A 20,941-nucleotide genomic window follows, 5' to 3' on the forward strand; every position below is an offset into this window, starting at 1 on the left:
GTGTCCGGTTCTGGAATCCTCAACATAAGAAGGATATGGAGCTGTTGGAATGGGTCCAGTAGAGGCTACAAAGATGATCGGAGCGCTGGAGCACCTTTCATATGAGGAAAGGCTCAGAGAGTTGCAGTTGTTCAGCCTGGAGAAGAGAAAGCTCCAAGGAGACCTTATAGTGACCTTCCAGTACCTGAAGGGGCTGCAGGAAAGCTGGAGAGGGGCTATTCATAAAGACTTGGGGTGATAGGACAAGGGGGGATGGGTGAGAGGGGCAGATTTAGACTGGACATTAGGAAGACTTTCTTCACTATAAGAGTGGTGAGGCACTGGCACAGGTTGCCCAGAGAAGCCGTGGCTGCCCCATCCCCAGAGGTGTTCAAGGCCAAGTTGGATGGGGCTTTGGGCAACCTGATCTACTGGGACATGTCCCTGCCCATGGCAGGAGGGTTGGAAAGGGTGAGCTTTAAGGTCCCTTCCAACCCAAACTATTCTATGATTCTATGATTTCTCCTTTCTTTCAAATGCAAGCTTTTCCTTGTGAAACAATAATTAAAACATTACACTCTTAGAAATTGGCAGCTAATTTCCCTTCTTCCCACACCATGTAGGGCTAGGCTGCTTCTCACCTTCCTCCCAATGCCAACAGAGAAAAGCACTAACAGTGAGGTTAAACCAAAAACTTGTACTCTGAAGACCTCATCAGTTATTATAATACTGCCCAATACTACAGGTGAGAAAGTATAAGACTGCAAATTAATATTTATAGTACACAGTTTAAATATGGTTGGTTTTGTTTTGTTTTTAATAGAGGACTTCTGAATAGGAAGGACTTTTGCCATGGGCAGGGACACCTTCCACCAGAACAGGTTGCTCAAAGCCTCATCCAGCCTGGCCTCCAAGGATGGGGCATCCATGACTTCTCTGGGCAACCTGTTCTAGTGCCTCAGCATCCTCACAGGAAAAAAAATCATCCTAGCATCTAATCTAATTCTCTTCTCTTTCAGCTTAAAACCACCCTCTCGTCCTGTCCCTGCACTTCCTGATAAAGAGCTCCTCCCCAGTTTTCCTGTTGGCCCCCTTTAAGTACTAGAAGACTGCTTGAGTCTCTACTGCTGGGGAACCACAAGTAGCCTAATGGTAAAATTTCACAAGGAGAGCTGAGCTGATCCAAGAAGGGCCAGGTGGTCTCACCACCCTAATTCTTACTTTTGTGTTCCTCCCACTACTGCCTTAGTACCACAAAGAAAACAGCTGTCTAACAAGGCCTTGAAAAACAAGCTTTTGTCAAAAATCCTATTATAGTAGCAGTCTTGTAATTGGTAACAGAAATCCCCATACAAAGCTGACCCTCTGAAGCAGCATAACCAGCCAGCTGGTTTGGGGCTCAGCTAGGATGCCCACCTGATCTGAAGGCATGTTTGGTGTGCCCAAGTCTTCAGCTCAAAACGAGACTGGGCCAACTTTCACGTAAGACTGAATACTTAAAAGAAGCCACAAACATTAGCTAGTTCGCATAGTATTTATTTATAAACAAAACCATTGCATTTGATCACGTACAAGTTTTGATCCTGCAAACTCAGGTTTATATATTGTTTTTTATTTTTATTTTTTACAAAAAATACATTTTAACAATAAAAACCATCTCCATTAGTCCACTGTTCTCCAAAGTGTAAACGCACAGTGTAAATTTGCCATTTTTAATACAGACATATGCTATATTTTGCCAGTTGTCTATAAGAAATTCAACTACAGAGAGTCTGATGAAACATAATAAATAATGATTAAGAAATGGAAAACTTCACACCAATAAACGGAAAATACAAACTTTTTAAAAGTCACAGTTATATTACAGCCACCTCTTCAAAAAAATCAAACATTCAATTTATCAAAGTACAACAGTATTGCATTACCCTTATTGGCGTATTAGAACAGATATCATCTTAAAATTGAAATACTGTCCATTGAAAAAAATTGACTGATCTACAACTAAAAGGAACATAATCTCATTAAATCAGGACAATAGCAGTGCAAAAGCCAAATACGTTGGCCTTATAAAAAATACACTTCCTAGGAATAAACATATTGAAAGCTATTTCACAATTTTTAAAATATTTTTCAATTATTGTTTTTTGAAGACAAGAACCATTTTTCTTTATGACTGTTTGGATGACAAATACCACCACAGAGAAAAAGTCTGATTTGCTGTCTTTGCTACCTTTCTTCTCATATCTGATGACTTCTTAAGAAAAACATGCAGCTGGCTGAGAATGCCATCAGACTATTGTGATAGCGATTTCTCTCAGTACCATTTCTTCCAGGAAGTTTTTGCATGAGTATCAGAGCACAGAACTAGTGGCTTAAGAGTCCCCAGAAAACATTCTCAAGGGGGAAAAAAGGTTGTGGGGGAAAAATAAAGACTCCTCTAACTTGCCTATTAAAAAAAGATGTCTAAGATAGCACAAACAAGTTATATTTGAACATTTTCAGCTTTAGCTCACTCTGCTAACACCACACAGAAGAAAATGTATCTTCTTCCCAAAGTACTTCCACTCAATTATTTAATAAAGGATTTAGTAGTCTGACCCATTTGTACTCAGCATGGTACAGTGTGACAGGCAGCTAAGTTTCAGAGATGAATCTCAGCACAATCGCATCTCGGCCTGAAAAATTCCAAGGCAGACTATATGTTTACTATTGCAACAATTTGAGTTTTGAGATGATATACATATGCATTTGTATACATCACAAAACCTCTATGTGAATCCTGTTCAGTACTGGGCTTCCATGAAAACAGGCCTTCAGGCCTCAAGGCATGGTGTTCAACGCAGAGCAGAAGTTGCCCAGAAATCCTACCTTGCTTTGGATATGCCACTGCAGCTTGTTTTCTCCAGTGGCCCACCAGGATGCTGCCTACTCCACCAGCTGCCTGTGACTTGGAAAAAAGTAGGCAAAAGCTTTGTGTGAAATGTGACTGTTGAAGCCACATACTGGTACATCCCTGGACTTGTGAACCAGCACTGCTGTGTTCAAATGGAGACTATAGGGTAGAACTGAAGTATCCTTTGACTGTGTTCAAATATGGACAGATTTTTGGATGTAGAAAATGGCAATCAAGTAGCAAGGGCAGGACACAAAGAGGCAGGTGGTTTCCATCACTGAAAAGACTGAAATATCCTAGCCATATCCCATGGAGTTGTTTATGCTGCAAAACTATGTACAGATACTGTTCTTTAGTGACAGCAGAAAAAATGCAAAAGGGAGTCAGAGATCCTAAGTTTTTAGGATTAAACCCTTAAAGAATTTTCCTTCTTTTGCTGGTCAAACACAAATATTACCCCTATGGCCAAAATTTTCATCTACTAGTTACATTTCTATCCCATTAATGAAACATACAACATTGTGGATTCCAATGAAACAATACTGTAGTACACAACACCACTTCTAAGGTTTGTTCTGAGGAGAAAAATCAAGGAAGGTTCTTTTTTGCATTTTTAATATATCTCAGTACTTCAATTTTAGAAGAGGAAATAATGGCTTATTATATAATTGTTTGTTATTTATGTTTATATAATGCTTATTATTATATAATGTGCTCAGTACTGATGTCATAATATATAGTATTATGTGCTTATATAATAATTGCTTATGAATGCTGATATAAGATCAAAAGTCAACACAAAAACGTTTGTAGAAAAGTATTAAGATTCCTGATACAAAAAAATATTTGCAAATTTAATTACAAATACATTTTTAAAGCAAAATCTTTAATTAAGCACACCAGGGTTGGTCAATATTGACAGTGTTCCTTTAAGAGGAAGTGAAGGTAACACCCACTGCATCTGTGGGAACATCTAAACGCAGCGTATATACACTTATTGATCAAACTATGTCAAATATATAAAGTGAAGAAGCAGTATATACAATTTTGAACCTACACAAAGGTTATAATGGAAGATCAAGTAAGAGTCTGCTAAAACCTTAAGACGCTAAGTACTACTGATTTCATGCATTTGTTCTACAACTTGTCCTAAAATTTCATCTACTACATCAATATCATAGTTTACTTGCTGCAAGTCTAGATCAGGCATGATTGTAGCCAAAAGCTGTCCAACATTCACTCGAAGAGAGCGTAGTTTCAGGCTGTGAAGAAATAATTAGATATGATTAGATGAAGTTTTATGTTCAAATTCACAGTACTTTACTTAACAAAGCTGGAATAATACTCTATACTGGAAAGCTCTGTATGTGACTTTCATAAACAAAACTCATGCAGTTAAAGCTGCATCAAGATCACCTCAAAACCAGGCTTTGAAAGCTGAGCCTCTCAAGTTTTAATTTTGAAGGTACATCTTCAAATAAATACTAAGGGCTAAACTGAATTCAGCCTTTCCCAAAACAGATCAGAAATCTTTCTGATTGCTTTTATTTAAGTTAGCAAATAAACACTGACACAATCCTTTATCCCACACCACCTATTTAGTTCTCAAAACAATATTAAACTCCACTATTTTTATACACTTTGAATCACAAACTGCTACCAACTATGAGAAAAATATAAGAGAAAAAGAAGAGAGGAGAAGGCAAGAAAGAGTAGATAGCTTGTCCAAAGGCCTTAAAATGTAAAGAGAAAATAAGGTAACAGTTATAGTACCATATGCTATGCCTTCTCTTTTTACTTTCTTTCCTGGATCCCTTTGCTCTGTCCTCTTTCTGACCAAATTACTTCCAAATCACCCACAGCTTCTCCTGAGCGTTTCCTTCTACCATCAGTTTCTTTATCATGCCCAGTAAGCAGCCAGTCTTCACCGTGCCACCATATCCCAATAGGGCTGGTGGCAGAGGATACTTTAAGTCCTGCATATGTTTGCTAATTCTTTTAGGAGGCACAAGTCAGATGCTACAAGAAAATTAAATGCTGGCAGAGAAAGGGGAGATTGAATCACAGGAAAAATTTAGACTGAAAGGTGTCTCTGGAAACCATACAGTCCGTTCTGCCCCCTCCCCCCATCCCTGTAGCACTCATTCAAAGAAGGGCCAACACAGATCAAGTTTTTTAGGACTTTGAGTTTTGAAAACTTTCAAAGAGAGAGATTCCACTACCTTCCTGGGTCTCTTTTTCAGGGTTTTACTATCCTCACTGTGAACGTGTTCTTTCTCTAATATTTAAACAGAATTTCTATTGTTGCAGCTTCTATGTGTTGCCTCTCATCCCAACACTGTACTCAAAAGAGGCTGGCTTCAGCTCTTCTACACCCTCTCATGAGACAGAGGAAGAGGGCAATAGGATTTAAAGGTAACCCATCATACAAAGGTAAGACTGGGTCCCTCAGCTTCCCCTTCCATATCAGATAGTCCAGGTTCCTCGTGGTGGCCCTTCAGTAGGCTTCTTCTAATATAGCAGCATCATTCATCTACCAGGGAGCCCGGAACTGGACATATTACTCCACATTTGGTCTCACAATGCCCAATAGTAAGGAAGAATCACTTCCCTCAAATTGCTGCTTGTCTTAACAAAAGAGCACTGAACTCTCCCTCAAGAGCACACTGCTGACTCACATTCAACTTTTAGTCCACCAGTACCACAGGCTGCCTTCTGAGCTGCCTCGCTATGAGTAGTCTCCAGCTTGTTCAGTTGCATGGGCCATTTTCAACACAAGTGCAGAACTTCACAGTTCCGCGGAACTTCAGCCTATTTCTCAAATTTGCCAAGGTCCCTCAATAGCAGCCCAACCCTCCAGAGTATCAATGACTCCCTCCTATCTGATGTCGTCATGAATTTATTGATTTCATTTTGCTCTGTTACCTAGGCCACTAATGAAGGCATGAACAGTTACTGGCCTCCAAAACTGATCCATGATCCCTGCCCTAGCTGCAGCCCGCATGCAGACTTCACACACACAAACTGTTGACTGATGACCAATTTTACAACCCACCTCCTAGTCTGCCTATCCAAACCATACATCACAAACTTCACTATCATGATATTATGGCAGCCCCTGTTGAAAGCTTTGCTAGAACAAAGGCTGACAAAGCTGGTCACCTCATTGTAAAAGGCCAGGAAGTTGAAGTTGCAAATGCACTATTTGCCCTGAGTAAATCCATGCTGGTTATTCCTAGTCACCTGAACTATCATGGGGCGGCAGATGGCTTCTAGGTAGATTCACTCTATGGTCTTCCCAGGGACCAACTCTACAGTGACCACCCTGTTGTTCAGATCTTCCTTTCTGCCTGTCCTAAATACGGGCACGATGGCTACCTTTTTCAGGCATCAATCAGGGAAGTTGACTGCTACAACTTTTTGCAGGTATTATCTCAAAGCCAACTCTGCAATAGGCCAGCTCCCTCTGATGCATCACATCTGGTCCCTTTGACTGGTGTATAATAAATTTGCTTAAATGCTCCCTTAATTCAGTAACATTTTACTACAGGTAATGCTTCACTCCTTCACTCAATATTACCACTTGGCTCAGAGATCTGGTCAGCCAGAGGACAGGCTTCACCAGTGAAAATAAGGTAAAGAAGATGCTGGGTACCTCAGTAATTTGTGCATCACATACCTCATGTCCTGTGTGACTTACTAAGCACCTGCTCCATGGAGCGCAACAGGCCCACATTTGTCTTAGCTCTCCCCTTGCTGCTACAGCGCTTAGAGAAGCCCTTATGGTTGCCTTTCACAGGCCTTGGCAGTTTCAAGTCCGGCTGAACTTTGGCTTTCAATTCCATCCTACAGGCCCAGGCAGTGTGCCTATATTCCTGCTGGACTACTCATCTGTGTTTGCATCTGGTATGTGTACTTCTTTTGTGTGTTTGCTATTTCTGTTATCCAAGAGTTGCAAGCTCTCAATGTGTAAGCTTAAATCCTTATTTAGTTCAAAGATACAATGTGAACACAACCTAGTTCCATAGGATTGGTCTGCAGCAAGAAAGTCTTACAGGAAAGGTAAGTTAGAGCACTATTGTTCCTAGAAAGAAAAATGGAATATAAGAATGCAGTTCATCTACACAGGACAAGCTAATGATCGTTCTGTTTCTTGCCCCCTTTCTCTCTCCTTGTTTCATAAGTTGTGTTCTAGAAATTATATAGCATTTTCGATATTTTAAGAAGTGTCAATATGGTATTCTATTGTGTAATGATCACAACCCTGATCACAAAAATATATCACTTGATAAAAAAATGTTCCTGAGTTAGGAGTCACAAGAGGCAGCAGAAAAGAATTCCAAGCACATATTTTATTATATGATTATCAGACATGACCTTCATCAAGGTGTTTCAGATACAATCAGCCAGCCAAGATCCTGGTTGAACTAGTCTAGAAAGAACAAAATTTATACCTTTCTCCATCAGAAAAATTTACAGACTCTTCTACATTACTGGTGGTAGAATCAGTTGCTTGTGCTACAGCTTGTGGAATCGAAGCTTTTAACTGTGCAATTTCTGCTTTGAGTTCTTCACATTGACAGGCAATTTGATTTTTTTCCACTTCTAGTAGTTCAATCTGGCAATTAAATAAAAATATTATTATATAACAAATAAAGTTGTGGTAGATTAAAGCACAGACAACTTATACAAATACAAACTATTTAACTTTTGACAACTTTTTGTTAACTTTTCAGTCAGATTGTAAGATATGACAAGCCAGACAATCTGTTTTAAAACAGCCAGCTGTCATCTGAACCACTACATGTGCTCCCTCTAAGCCTGCTCAGTATCTCATCTTGCAGTGAGAGCCACTCAGAGCCTTGCAGTCTCTCTCAAATTTCCTTATATTCTAATTATGGAAGCAAAAACCCAGAAGCTCAACAGCTAATTTAATAATTCTTCCCCCATCTAGGTGGCTTGATTAGTGTATTGAACTATACAACACATTCTGTACTAGAACCACGAAACTATGAAACATCCATAAAAAAAATTTCGTTAATTCGAAGAATCTCATTGTTTTAACAAACATACCTCACTTTTATATCTGTCTCTCTCGATGCTGCACTTGTCCAGTTGCCTGAAAACATCATCCAGATGCACAGCAATTTCATCTACCTCGCTCTTATTGTCACCAGCAGCACATTTGCTGCATTCAGTTTTTAAGTTCTGCATAGTATTACATTGCTCCTTTAGTTTTGCTATTTCTTCTAAGGCCTGTTCATAGAGAACAGTCACTTCTGCCAAACTTCTCCCATGAACGTTTTCTTCTTCAGAAGAAATTGTCTCAGTTGACTGATGGCACACTTCTTTTTTTACATACTTATTATTCATTTCTAAAATCCTCTGCTCCAGTGTTTCTACTTGCTTGGCTAATACTTCACATTTGGTTTGGTACATTTCCTTTTCTTTGTTTAATACTTGCAGCTGATTTTTCAGTTCATTTCCAAGATCTACAGAGGTCTCAGAAACATCAACATTGTGCTGTTTAGTTTCCATCTCTGCATTAGGAACTGGAATATCTGTTTCATCTTCTGCCTCTTCCTTTTTAACAACTAAGTTCAGAACCTCTGTTTGTGTCGCTGAGGTTAACTGTTCAATTTTTGATTGTGAAGTAGCTGCAAGGCAAGGTTCTCCAACATCACAGTTTTCTTGCTGCTTTTCCTCTTGATCCAAATCAATACATTCAGTTTTTACTACAGCAACATCAGAATCTGCTGAAGGCTTTGGAGTACTGCTTTCCTCTAAAATAATGACATCTTCATCATCATCATCATGGTTGTTGAATGTTTTGTCATTTAATCGAGTTATCTTTAAAGACACAGGTGTCACACAACTAGGTGTCCTCCGTTTAAGACTGCGAAGCAAAATTAAACTGAGTATTATATTGTTCCAGTACAGTCAAGTCATTTGTTTCAAACTATGTTTAGTGTTTCTACAGGCACTATTAAAACTACTCCTCAATAACTAGAAAGGGATGTCTCCCTGCATAGTATTTTAAGATCTGTAGCCCAAGTAAATACCTTTCCCATAAAAACAAGTGGCTGACATCTACACACAAAGTTATTACCTTCCCACATGATTTTGAAACAGACTCAGCCTCAGTATGTGTGGCAACACCTCCCCACACCCATTCCTTAACCAACAGAGGTTAAGGAAAACATTACAGTGCATGGTTAACACAATAAAGTCTTCTCCTAAACAGATAAGCCACTGAGCAATTTTTCTTGCCAGAGCACAATATTTTTTGCTGCATTCACTTTTGTACTGACAAGGTTTCTAGATGCCTTTAACTAGCCTGCCGATTCCCAGACTTTCAAAAGTGACATATGAATTTTGGCAGCTATCACCTGAAGAAGGGACTACACCCAACATCATTCATTTTTGTACAGTTTCACTAACCTGTTATCACAATCAGAATGGGGTGAAGATACTGATCTATTTGAAATAAGTAGAGGTCTTTTGACAGAAGCATTTGATGTTTCTGGTAGAAGTGATCTTGGAACAGCTTCCTTTCCACTCACAGGTGAGAACGTTTTGAAGTCTTTACTTGAAGAAACAGGCATTTTTAAAAACACTTCATTGATCTATAAGATATTAGTTAAGAATGAAAAGAAAGAGACACTAGTAGATCCTTCAGAATATTTTTAAGCAGTTGTCCCAACTACCTGCCAAATCCTAAAATTCTGACCAACATTTCTCATATACATAGTACAATGATCTCCTTGAACCGAGACTCGGTATTTTGCAATAAGGGAAGACAACTCCACTCCACATTGCAAACTTCTTTTCTTAATTTAATGATCACATGTTCCCCCCCCGCCCCCCCCAGTTCTACTGACGTTGGTTTAAGACATATAACGTATTAGAGAGCAGTAACTTCTATATGATCATTACAGACCTCTGGCAGATTTCTCAGAGGACTTGGAATGCTGTACACCAGCCGCACACTCCTCTCCATGCACACATTTATTGCTGTAAGATTAGAAAGCTGCTTTCTGACAAGGTCTTTCCTTAGATACAACTATTTTCAAATACTGTGTAGAATCTCAGGCAAGAGCTCTTTCCATTATATTTCTGTCTGAAGTCTGACTGTCATACAGAAAGCATGGGACAGTCATCTCTGTTAAAACCGCTCATAATTAGTTCTTTGTCTAAAATGAACAATACTTTAATTTCGGAAATTACTTTGCTACTTCAGTAAAAGTAATGTCAGAAAAATGAATACAATGAAGTATACAAGATAAAACAGCAAATGCAAAAATCTCTTCTCCAGAAATGGAGTGACCTTAGGTTAACACTTTACTTTGAAAGCAATTTAAGACAAAAGACACTTAGAAAATTTTATTCCAAGTTACAATCCACACATTTGCATCACTTAACCATGTTGATTTGCATCTAATTTCAGTTGGAGTGCCTCCCTGTGAAAGTACAGCTACAAGTCTGCCCATGCCCACCCTGCCCTGCCCCAGTTTTAAGGGCTTCTTTACTTCACATCCCCATCACACTTCTCTACAACCAATCTACTTTCAGTAATGACACATCATGCCACAAAAACTGCTGAGTGACTGAAACCTTTTCTAGTACTGCTTTGCATGAGGTCTTTATCCTCCCCCAAACTCCTTAAGTAAACATAAAAAAAGCCAATCGTGTCATCAGACAGTAAAAATGAGGGATTTTTGTTTTACTAATAGGGAACATAACCTGTACGGACATCAAAACAAAACAAGAAGTTGAACCAGTCAGTTGGCCACCAGCTACAGCAAGCTAACTCAAAGCCTGGCCTATTCAATCAAACTGTGTAGTACTGGTTCCAGCAAGAACAACTCTGCTACCAAAGTCAGTTTCTTTTCAACTTCAAAAGTTACCTGGTAGCTGTACTCTGGTCGCTTCTTCAGTTTTTCCCTATCTCTGCACAGCAGCAAGGAAGAAAAAATTAAGAGATTTATTAAAATTGTTAATTCCTTATAAAACCAAACCAAGTTCAGAGTCTCAAAGCAAACACGATACTCCTTTAACTCAGCTAGACAGAATGAAGTTCTAATGAACATAAGATGGTTTGACCAAAAATTTTCAGCATGAACTGAGAAGGTAGTATAGTTTAGTTAGCTTGAATTCAAACAATTTCTCTCTCAGAGTAAGACTTTTCTTTTAAACAAAGAGAAAAAGCCATACCTCCAGATTCTAGAATGCTAGTCAGCATTAGTTAAAATTACCCAAGTAATGTTTTTTCCCCATACACCTTCAACTAAGAATCTTCTTATTTTTAAATAAATGTATTGAGGTACTCAGCTGCTTCAATGTGGACCTTTAATATAACAGTTACCTAGATGAGGTCTCCCAACAGCCCTAGTAGCTTGCTTCTCTAACATCCTTAACTATCTTCATACTGCTTACAACTATGAAACAATGCGCTTCTGCGAGCTGTACTTGAACATCAGTTGCTGTATTGCTCCCCTTAGCAGTTATTGAATGAGAGGCCCCTCTTGGTATGACCTTCCTAATTTTAATTTAGAAGGGCAAACGGGTATTAAGTCAAAGGGAGAAAATTCAACATAATGCCAACACGCTAATAACAGAGAAGAGAACAGTGTTATTAACCCACTCACTGCTACAATCACGTCTTGATTTCAGGGCACTATTTTCTAGCTGGATATGTTCCCAGAAGAGTTGCAATTATACCATAGCTGAGTGAAAAGGGCATTTAGTTTTCACATTTCTTTACTAGTGTTGAAACACTTGTAAGAAAGTCTGTAGTACTCACTTTTTCTTGTAAGTTTTCTCATAGGTAGGATGTATTAAGTCATCATCTTCTGGTTCTTCTGGCACACTACAATTCCTGAGTTAAGGAGAGGGAAAAAGAAAAAAAAAAATGATGACAGACAGCTTCACATCCATGCTCATAACAGATGATAAAGTAGAACTGAAAGCACTAGCTTAGCTATTCATGGAAATCCAGTTTTACCGGAATTGTGGATCAGGATTCAGTGAGCAGTACCACTTTTCTGGCAAGTGCTCTATTCCATCTGGCAGCTTCCGCCATTTCAGACATGCATCGCACTGCACCCATGTCTGATCAGGCTGTTTTCTGTAATGGAAAAAAAAGTACCAGAAGTTTTACATGAAAATCTCATTTTCATCACTGACTGTAAACCAGTAAAAGCAGCATGTAATTATTTTCCATTTAGAAGTCATACTCACTGTATCTCCTCAACTGGTAAAGCTAGTGGGTATTCTTCATTTTTCTTCCTTTTCATTTCATTCCAGTAATCATTAAGCTTTTCTCCTAATGCTGCTATTGTAAGTCTAAAAAGAAAATTTTTTAAAAGATCACCTTAAATAATGGTACCCTAGCACAGAAAGAAACTTTATAAACTACAGTGAAAGAATAAACTTACGAACCACTAATATTTCTATTTGCACAACAGTAAACTTCTCAATTTTTGAAAGCCCTAGAAATTAGGAATTGGATGAAGTCACATTTGTCTGCAAAGAAATTACTGGAAATATAAGTTGGAGCACAAAGACCAAAATCAAGACTGCTCAATTCAGAAGTGCTGTGAACGTACATATAGTGCGAACCCTGAAACTACCTCACCAGTTTCAACCGTCATAGAAAAAACAAGTACAAAAACCACCTCTGTCAATTCAGTACGTATCTGTGTATTTGGCTGATGTTTCTGTACATCCATTAACTGCATGTTCAGAACTACTCTAAAGTCAACGCACAACAATATTACACGGAGATCGCAAACATACGATCACTTTAACATAGTATAAAGTCTACATGTTGCTAAAAGGATCATGCCAGTCTTACCCTAGGTTAATTTTTAGCTGGATTAATTTCCTGATCAGGGCTCATTGTGCAGCTCAACTACTACTAGAGCTGGCACACACAGGAGAGCGCAGAACAACAAGCCCCACAGGTGAGGTAGAGGTAAGGCTGGCTCTTGTCACTACGCTGAACTTAAGTCAGAGTAAAGAGGCTACATAACCAGAACCTGAAAGTGAGCCACTCCCTGCCTGGCTTATTCCAACAAGAGACTGGGGTAGTGTAGGTGAACTAACAAATGTTTGTGCAGTGAACTAGTCTGACCTACAGAGTTTTGATCTAGATCACCTCTGAACCCAAGTCAAACTTCTGTGCCAAAAAAAGGAAGTAACACAAGGGCAGAAGTGAGAAGCAAAGCATATAAGGGATCACATTTCTCTTCTGTGAGGGAAGAAGGGTGTGCCAGCTTACACTAATCATGAAATTAGAGTATGCTTTATGTTTCTCTTTTGGACTGGAAAGTTACCTTTTGAAAACCTGTAGCACTCTTAGCAGAAAAACCTTTATAAAGAAAAAAAATCTTCCAAGTACAGTACCTCTATGACTACAGTATAAGCATTTTTAAAATAAGTAAAAAGCATTCAATGCTCACGGTGCCAGGCTGTGAGAACATAATGCAAACCTTGGTCAATATAAATGACTATCCTACAGTGTTCCCAATTCCTCCTCCTCTGACAAGGGAGCTGCTAGTGCCACCGCACACAAAGTCGTTCAGGAAACATCTGTATTGAAAAATAAATAACGCAAGAACACTTTCCCAGTTTGACAGATTCCCTGTTCTGCTTTACCATGTGTTCTCATTAACAACTCTACTAGCACCACGGTAGTGACTGCTTAAAGCTGGCAATACCACTGGAAAGAGCAGCACAGACTGTGGATGTCATTTTAAGACACAGGCAGATTGGATTGTAGTGGCAGTAGCAGCTTGATACGCTTGTTGTTCTTACTCCAGAGCTGCTGTTTCAACAGCAGTAATGACCAGATTTATCGTGTTACAGCCCCTCAATTTCTGCAATAAACAGTTATGTTTCCTACAGCACTCTGGTGAGGCTTCTGGATTATCTTCATATGTAGAGCTGCATACAAATCAGCAACTCGGGAAAGGCGCTGTGGATAGTTCAGGTTGCCAGCAGAAGCCGAACCACAACTGGTTGAAGGGCAAAACATGCAGATTAAAAAAAGGTAATGACTTCTCCTGCTAAAGTTTACCCCATTTATGTTTGCAAGTCAATGTTTTAAGTCCACATTTAAAGGAATTGTTAGGGCACATAGAAGGAAAGTGCCTGCTCCTTTAAGGGCATATGGTCAACAGAGCCATAAACAAGAACGGAGACAAACCTGACTGACAAGGGAAGTAGCGATAAGAACAAGCCTGGTCAGTGACACTACCTGGTGAGGATATGTGGAGTGCAAGAATGTTTATTTTTTCAGTTGGGAGGATAAGAAAAGGGAAGGAGACAAACAACCTGACCAGTTAGCATTAACAAAGACAAACAGAAACAAACTTGGTCAGTCACACTAATTTGTGGGCTACAAGAAACTGCATGCTATCTGGGATTTTGCAATCAATAAGGAAGCAAATGTGAGGGCCCAGGACATTTGGAGTGAGCCAGTGGAACTATGCCAACTGATGAGGCAATGTGCATGGGGAAGAGGGAGGAAAAAAAAGGTGGGTAGATTAAAAAGGGTATAAAAGAAGTTGGTTGCATGTAAAACAGGTTCTGTCAGTACAGTTGTCCGGCTGAGCTCTGTGCCTGACCACCAGTCTGTCTTACCTTCTTGCACCATCTTATTCAGTATTATTCAGGGGCAGGAGGACAGAGGGACTATGTGAGTACTCAGGGGGTCATGTGTGCCTTTATTAGTGACCTGTCTCTGCAAGCCCTAGAGGAGAAAGAGGGTTCGGCTGTCCTGTGTTTTATGTGAGTCCTGTTTATAAGTGCACCTTGTCCATGGCAGTCTCTGTACCCAGTCCTGTCAGTGTCGTTCGTGTGTGTGTGTGTCTGGGGGATGGGTGTGTGTCTGGGGGATGGGTGTGTGTCTGGGGGATGGGTGTGTGTCTGGGGGATGGGTGTGTGTCTGGGGGATGGGTGTGTGTCTGGGGGATGGGTGTGTGTCTGGGGGATGGGTGTGTGTCTGGGGGATGGGTGTGTGTCTGGGAGATGGGTGTGTGTCTGGGAGATGGGTGTGTGTCTGGGAGATGGGTGTGTGTCTGGGAGATGGGTGTGTGTCTGGGATGGGTGTGTGTCTGGGATGGGTGTGTGTCTGGGATGGGTGTGTGTCTGGGATGGGTGTGTGTCTGGGATGGGTGTGTGTCTGGGATGGGTGTGTGTCTGGGATGGGTGTGTGTCTGGGATGGGTGTGTGTCTGGGATGGGTGTGTGTCTGGGATGGGTGTGTGTCTGGGATGGGTGTGTGTCTGGGATGGGTGTGTGTCTGGGATGGGTGTGTGTCTGGGATGGGTGTGTGTCTGGGATGGGTGTGTGTCTGGGATGGGTGTGTGTCTGGGATGGGTGTGTGTCTGGGATGGGTGTGTGTCTGGGATGGGTGTGTGTCTGGGATGGGTGTGTGTCTGGGATGGGTGTGTGTCTGGGATGGGTGTGTGTCTGGGATGGGTGTGTGTCTGGGATGGGTGTGTGTCTGGGATGGGTGTGTGTCTGGGATGGGTGTGTGTCTGGGATGGGTGTGTGTCTGGGATGGGTGTGTGTCTGGGATGGGTGTGTGTCTGGGATGGGTGTGTGTCTGGGATGGGTGTGTGTCTGGGATGGGTGTGTGTCTGGGATGGGTGTGTGTCTGGGATGGGTGTGTGTCTGGGATGGGTGTGTGTCTGGGATGGGTGTGTGTCTGGGATGGGTGTGTGTCTGGGATGGGTGTGTGTCTGGGATGGGTGTGTGTCTGGGATGGGTGTGTGTCTGGGATGGGTGTGTGTCTGGGATGGGTGTGTGTCTGGGATGGGTGTGTGTCTGGGATGGGTGTGTGTCTGGGATGGGTGTGTGTCTGGGATGGGTGTGTGTCTGGGATGGGTGTGTGTCTGGGATGGGTGTGTGTCTGGGATGGGTGTGTGTCTGGGATGGGTGTGTGTCTGGGATGGGTGTGTGTCTGGGATGGGTGTGTGTCTGGGATGGATGTGTGTCTGGGATGGATGTGTGTCTGGGATGGATGTGTGTCTGGGATGTGTGTCTGGGATGTGTGTCTGGGATGTGTGTTCAGCTTTGCTACTGGCTGAACCTGCAAACAGGGAAGTGGCAGTCATGTCCTTCAGCCTGGGCAGAGATCCTATGTGCCTGGGCTGGGTTGGGCAGGCAGGAGGGAGTCCTGGGACAGAGCTACTGGAGGAGGTGGCTGCTCCTAACGCCCCTTAACACTAAGCAGCACAGAAAAATAGCCTTGGCATCATAAAGGGAAAGAAAGTAATATAGAGTTGAATAATTCTCAAGGTTTGTATTCAGGAGTTTCCCTGCACAGTTTTTACACCTTAGTCTGAAAACTGCTCATGTAACTCATGCCCTCCTCTATATGTCTCCTTCCACAATGCCAGCACAACTGATTCACAGCAGAGTAAACAGACTAGGAAATTCACCTGGCTTAAAAATCAATTGTAATCTCTAATAATTTGTAAAATAATAATATGTAAAAAAGTGGCAACCTTGAGTTAGAAATAAAAACTGAAATAAAGCAAAGTCCCAAATCACTGCTGCCTTCAGGATGTCAGTTTTTTTAAATGCTCTGTCACTTAGAGAATTTGAGGGCACTCAAGTGTACTCTTAAGACAGAAATTGAGAAGGGCTCAAAAACATATACAGCTTTTCCAAGAAAAGCCCAAACAAAAAGTTAAAAATTTAATATCATGGGATTAACGTACCAGAATTTTAGTCATACGTCAAGCAAATATCCACTCCTCAGTTACTCTGTGCTCATTTTTTCATTGAAGGGTAGAATTGCAACCAAACTTCTAGGGCACTTGCTTAAAAATTATTTGTATGATGCTCTAGACTTCACTGACTGTGCAATGGAGTATGGAGTATGACCAGTGTAGACATAAAACGCCCACTGTTCAGAAGAGGCATGCAGTTCAGTGATGGAATATAAGATTTTATCCTTACTACCTGGCAAAGAAGATTTTATTGTCAAGTATTTCAGATTGAACAACACTATTCAATAGAAAGTGTACATAAAAATATAAAATTACCTGTATTCATTTGTGTAGTCAAAATCTTGTTTGTTATGAGTTGGCTTTAGGAAGTTGCATTCAATAATACCAACCACACCAACACCCATGTTGTTTGCCTGTAAGAAATTAAGATATATCAGGAAAACGACATGTATTCTATGCTAATACTGCAAGAGTTTGTCAGAGATAAGCTATATATACTTGGCAAAAAAAAAAAAAAAATTCCGGCTTATCGCTCCTCTCCAAAAAGGAAATCTTGACACAAACCCCTAAATAAAAAGGTCCTGTTCCACCCCCTTTTTTGTCCTGAAAGATGTGCTTTGGCCCATATTTTGTGTATTAAGCTTAGCTCCAAAAACAAGTGTTACAACTGCACATAACTTAATACAATTTTAACTGCTGTACAAACTAAAAGATGGTTTTATAACGGCTACATTAATATCTATTCTTTTTTTAAAAAAACATTTGAGTGAAAATGATTTTACAGATGTTAAAATAATTGAGCTTTAATCTCTTACCTTTAATTGACAGCCAACTCTTTCATAAGCTTTGATGAGTCTGTTTTTATGGTACATCATTATTCCATAATGATCTTTGTTTCTGCAGTTAAATCCAAAAGTAATTCGTACAGTTTTAGCCTTTTTACCCGATATTAAGGAAAAAAATAGTTAATCTCCAAAATATATAGTTACTCCAAGTGTTAATTTTAATATTGAGATAATCCCTTCAATGTATCTTTATAAGAAAAGCCAACCAACCAACCAACCCAGAAACAACTAAATTACACCAGTTTACATAAAGTCACACCATTATATGCAGCGTACAATGATATAAATATTAGCGAAGGATACATTCAGAAATTTTGGTCTATATATATCATGTTCAATGAAGGCAAGGCTTTTGGAAACCAGCTGTGTTTTCACTTTTTGACCTCGCAGAATGATCTGCATTGTTGGCTTGAGATACAAAATACTGCAATAAGCCTACAAAACATATAGCAACTCCCATTATTAAAAAATCCAAAACCATCAAGACACGAAAATTTTACAATACACATTATGTTTAGGAAGACAAATTCAGGTTTAACTTAAATGTTACAAAATACGGTTTTCTCCAACTTGAATCTAGAGAAACAGGAAATGCATGTGTGCATAATAAGCATACATATACCAAATATTAAATGAATAGCAATCGAAGGACAACTTTTATGAATATGACAAGTTAATCAAGCATCTGAAGATGCAGTTTTACCACTAAACAAGCTTTTAAACACAGAAACCTCTTATCCGCTACTGACAGCTTAAAAACTCTGCTACAAACTTAAAAATAATAGACCAAAGCATGTGCATTAATTTTGCTCCAAATGACTGCATATTAACACGCAGTTTGATAATAGCTATGCATTTTTTAATAAACATGTGTAACTTGCATTCATTTATTATTGTATTTAAAATTTCTAATAACTGAAGCAGATACAGCACTTCAAGTCTTTGAATTGAAGGTTTTAGTTTAACTGGAATAATACTTCCAAAAAATCCACAGGAAGTAATTCCAGATGTACTTTCTTATAAAAAAAGGCCTTCAAAGCTTATGAATAAACAGCAGAGACAATGGTCATGTCGATCAGCCTACAGAAAAGGCCTTGTCCCTGCCTGCACACATGTATTCTTAAACAGCTGGGAGCAGCTTCTCAATTCCTTTACCTCTTTTTTGAAGCACAGAAAGGACACTTAAAACAGATAGGTTTTGATTGGCAAAGATCCACATGGGCACAGCATCAGTACTACATGCATGTATACCCGCAATACAACAGAATGTTTACTCTGCTGACAACCATGCACTCCCTTATTTCATTTCTGAAGCTCTTGATCACATTTCCTTCTTGTTCCTTAGCAGATAAGGATGGGTACATTTAACAGTAAGTTATTTGCAAGACTACATAAAACCCAGCAGTTTATTCTAAATAAACAGCAAATGTTTACAGAAGTTCACAAATACATTCCACCTTCAACTTTCAAAATTAATGCTCACATTCTGTTAATATTTAAAATCTGACATTACCCCCCCATCACATCTCTCTAGCATAGTGTATTATATTAAAGCAAAAACATACATCCTCCACCTTCCAAAAAGAAAGAGTTTTTAAAAAATATTATACATACTCTCAGTGAGTAGTCACTTTCTGGAACAATCTGGTCTAGTCTCTCTTGTTTTTTATATCCTCTTTTGCCTGTTTCATCCAAGTCTTCTGGAATTCTGATGTCATACTTATCCTTGTCAAAGTCAAACTCTGTTTTTTCATTCTTCTCTCTAAGAAATAAGATTTTAAAAAATATACTAATTTTGGGGAAAAAAGCCAACACAGAGTTGCTAAAAGTCACATAAACAAAGCTCACCAGTTCTTCTGATAGCCATGGAATACAAGAAAAGTGACACCAGCTGAAACATTCATAAATTCTAACTTAATTCTAAGCAGGTCAACCTTCAAAACCAGAAGCAGTTAGTATTAGCTTTAAAATCTGGATGGACCAAGATGTATGCATTCTTTGTAAAGACAAAATTCCTGAATACTACAAACTGCCCTCCTAACATTTTTAAGGCTGCAAAGGTGATACTTACACCTTTCCATCTCAATAATTATCACTATTTATTGCAACACTTACCAGATGTATACACTACATTTAGTTGCAGATATACACACTGCAGTACGCTGGCAGTACCTTTCCACAACACTGAGACATATCATAGTTGGCACAAATATTCCAGTCTTTTAATACTGAAACAGCTCTCTTTTTTAAAATAGATTCAATTACAACACATTAGAAAAAAACAAACTACCCCCAGAGTGTTCTTTTCCACAACCTCCCATGAATGCACTCCCAAAATTCAGAACATGGAAGCTACCCCCCCCATTCAGTCGAGTTCACTGTATTTTCTGTTCCTCAAGCAATGAGGTAGCGCACATTCCTAAAAATCTTCATACCTAAAAATAAATTAAAGTTTACCCGGGCAATGCAAATTAGTTTCTGAAGAATAAAGGAGATGAAGTTTTTCTTATGGAGCCGGTGGCAGGAGGAAACAACCAAAGACAGTAAATACAGTTGTTACCTCCAGCTTTCTTGTATTAAAGTCTAAGCTAAAAAGTGATCCAGGGCTCTAGTACTCTCAAGAAATTAATGAAATAGAACCCCCAAACTTTGCACCTGCTGTAATTGGCTGAGATATTTTTTTGTCCTGTGACATTTCATCTATACTCATCTAAGCGTGGTTTCCTGCCCTCTGCCCCTTTTCAGTTTCTTTATTATTGCCCATTAGAAAAACAAGCTAGTTTCTTCCCAAATCAACAAGACTGAAACAGTGCCAAATCAACAAGACTGAAACAGTGCCAAATCAACAAGACTGAAACAGTGCCAAATCAACAAGACTGAAACAGTGCCAAATCAACAAGACTGAAACAGTGCAAAGTTGCTTCCTATGGATACTTTGTTATTCCACGTAATTAAAACAGTAAGCTAAACACCTAGGAACATAGTGCAAGACACCTTCCCAATCGATTAGTGCCATCACAGAGGTATGACTGTCTGGACAGACCACCATACAGGTTCCCTGCTAATACGGCTGTAGCAAAGATGTGAAAGAAAGGGAGAGAAGACAGGAAGCGATGACAACCATATGCCACTGCTACAGGAATAGCTTTTTTAAAAAAAATAAAAAACAAAAAAAAAACAACTAAAAAAAATCCAAAAACCCAAACAACAAGCAAGTCAAAGGTAGAAAAGGCTGGAAATCTGTACTATCAGAGAGGAGTGCAGCTAAGTACACACAACTGTATATACTTGGTTCTCTCTATTTTATGATAGAGTTTGGAAGTTTAGAAAGGTTTAGATGGATACAGTTGACTCCATACTTAAGAAGACAGGACTACTTGCCTGTAGATACAAATATCTTTGTTTTATTTCTGCATTCATTATTTCATGAGTTTGAAATAACAGTTTTATAAACTATCTATTTCAATTTTCCTTCTGGCA

The 20,941-nt window shown here is 39.5% G+C and overlaps 1 protein-coding gene across 2 annotated transcripts in view; it reads right to left on the reverse strand.

Moving 5' to 3' along the window:
• Positions 1-1,507: 1,507 nt before the first annotated feature.
• MORC3 (MORC family CW-type zinc finger 3) overlaps positions 1,508-20,941 on the reverse strand; it is a 30,228-nt gene continuing 10,794 nt past the window's right edge. For both annotated transcript variants that reach the window (XM_009567103.2, XM_054082269.1), the window contains 12 exons: positions 19,076-19,223; positions 17,765-17,896; positions 17,432-17,551; positions 16,932-17,029; positions 12,113-12,217; positions 11,877-11,999; positions 11,676-11,750; positions 10,780-10,822; positions 9,314-9,498; positions 7,946-8,768; positions 7,327-7,490; positions 1,508-4,134 (listed from right to left, as the gene is read on the reverse strand). In XM_009567103.2, coding sequence (XP_009565398.2) covers positions 3,981-4,134; positions 7,327-7,490; positions 7,946-8,768; positions 9,314-9,498; positions 10,780-10,822; positions 11,676-11,750; positions 11,877-11,999; positions 12,113-12,217; positions 16,932-17,029; positions 17,432-17,551; positions 17,765-17,896; positions 19,076-19,223 — 2,170 coding nt within the window. In that variant the 3' untranslated portion in view covers positions 1,508-3,980. The remainder of the gene's footprint in view (positions 4,135-7,326; positions 7,491-7,945; positions 8,769-9,313; positions 9,499-10,779; positions 10,823-11,675; positions 11,751-11,876; positions 12,000-12,112; positions 12,218-16,931; positions 17,030-17,431; positions 17,552-17,764; positions 17,897-19,075; positions 19,224-20,941) is intronic.

Source organism: Cuculus canorus, chromosome 1 (assembly GCF_017976375.1).
Source record: "Cuculus canorus isolate bCucCan1 chromosome 1, bCucCan1.pri, whole genome shotgun sequence".
In the NCBI taxonomy this organism is placed as follows: domain Eukaryota; kingdom Metazoa; phylum Chordata; class Aves; order Cuculiformes; family Cuculidae; genus Cuculus; species Cuculus canorus.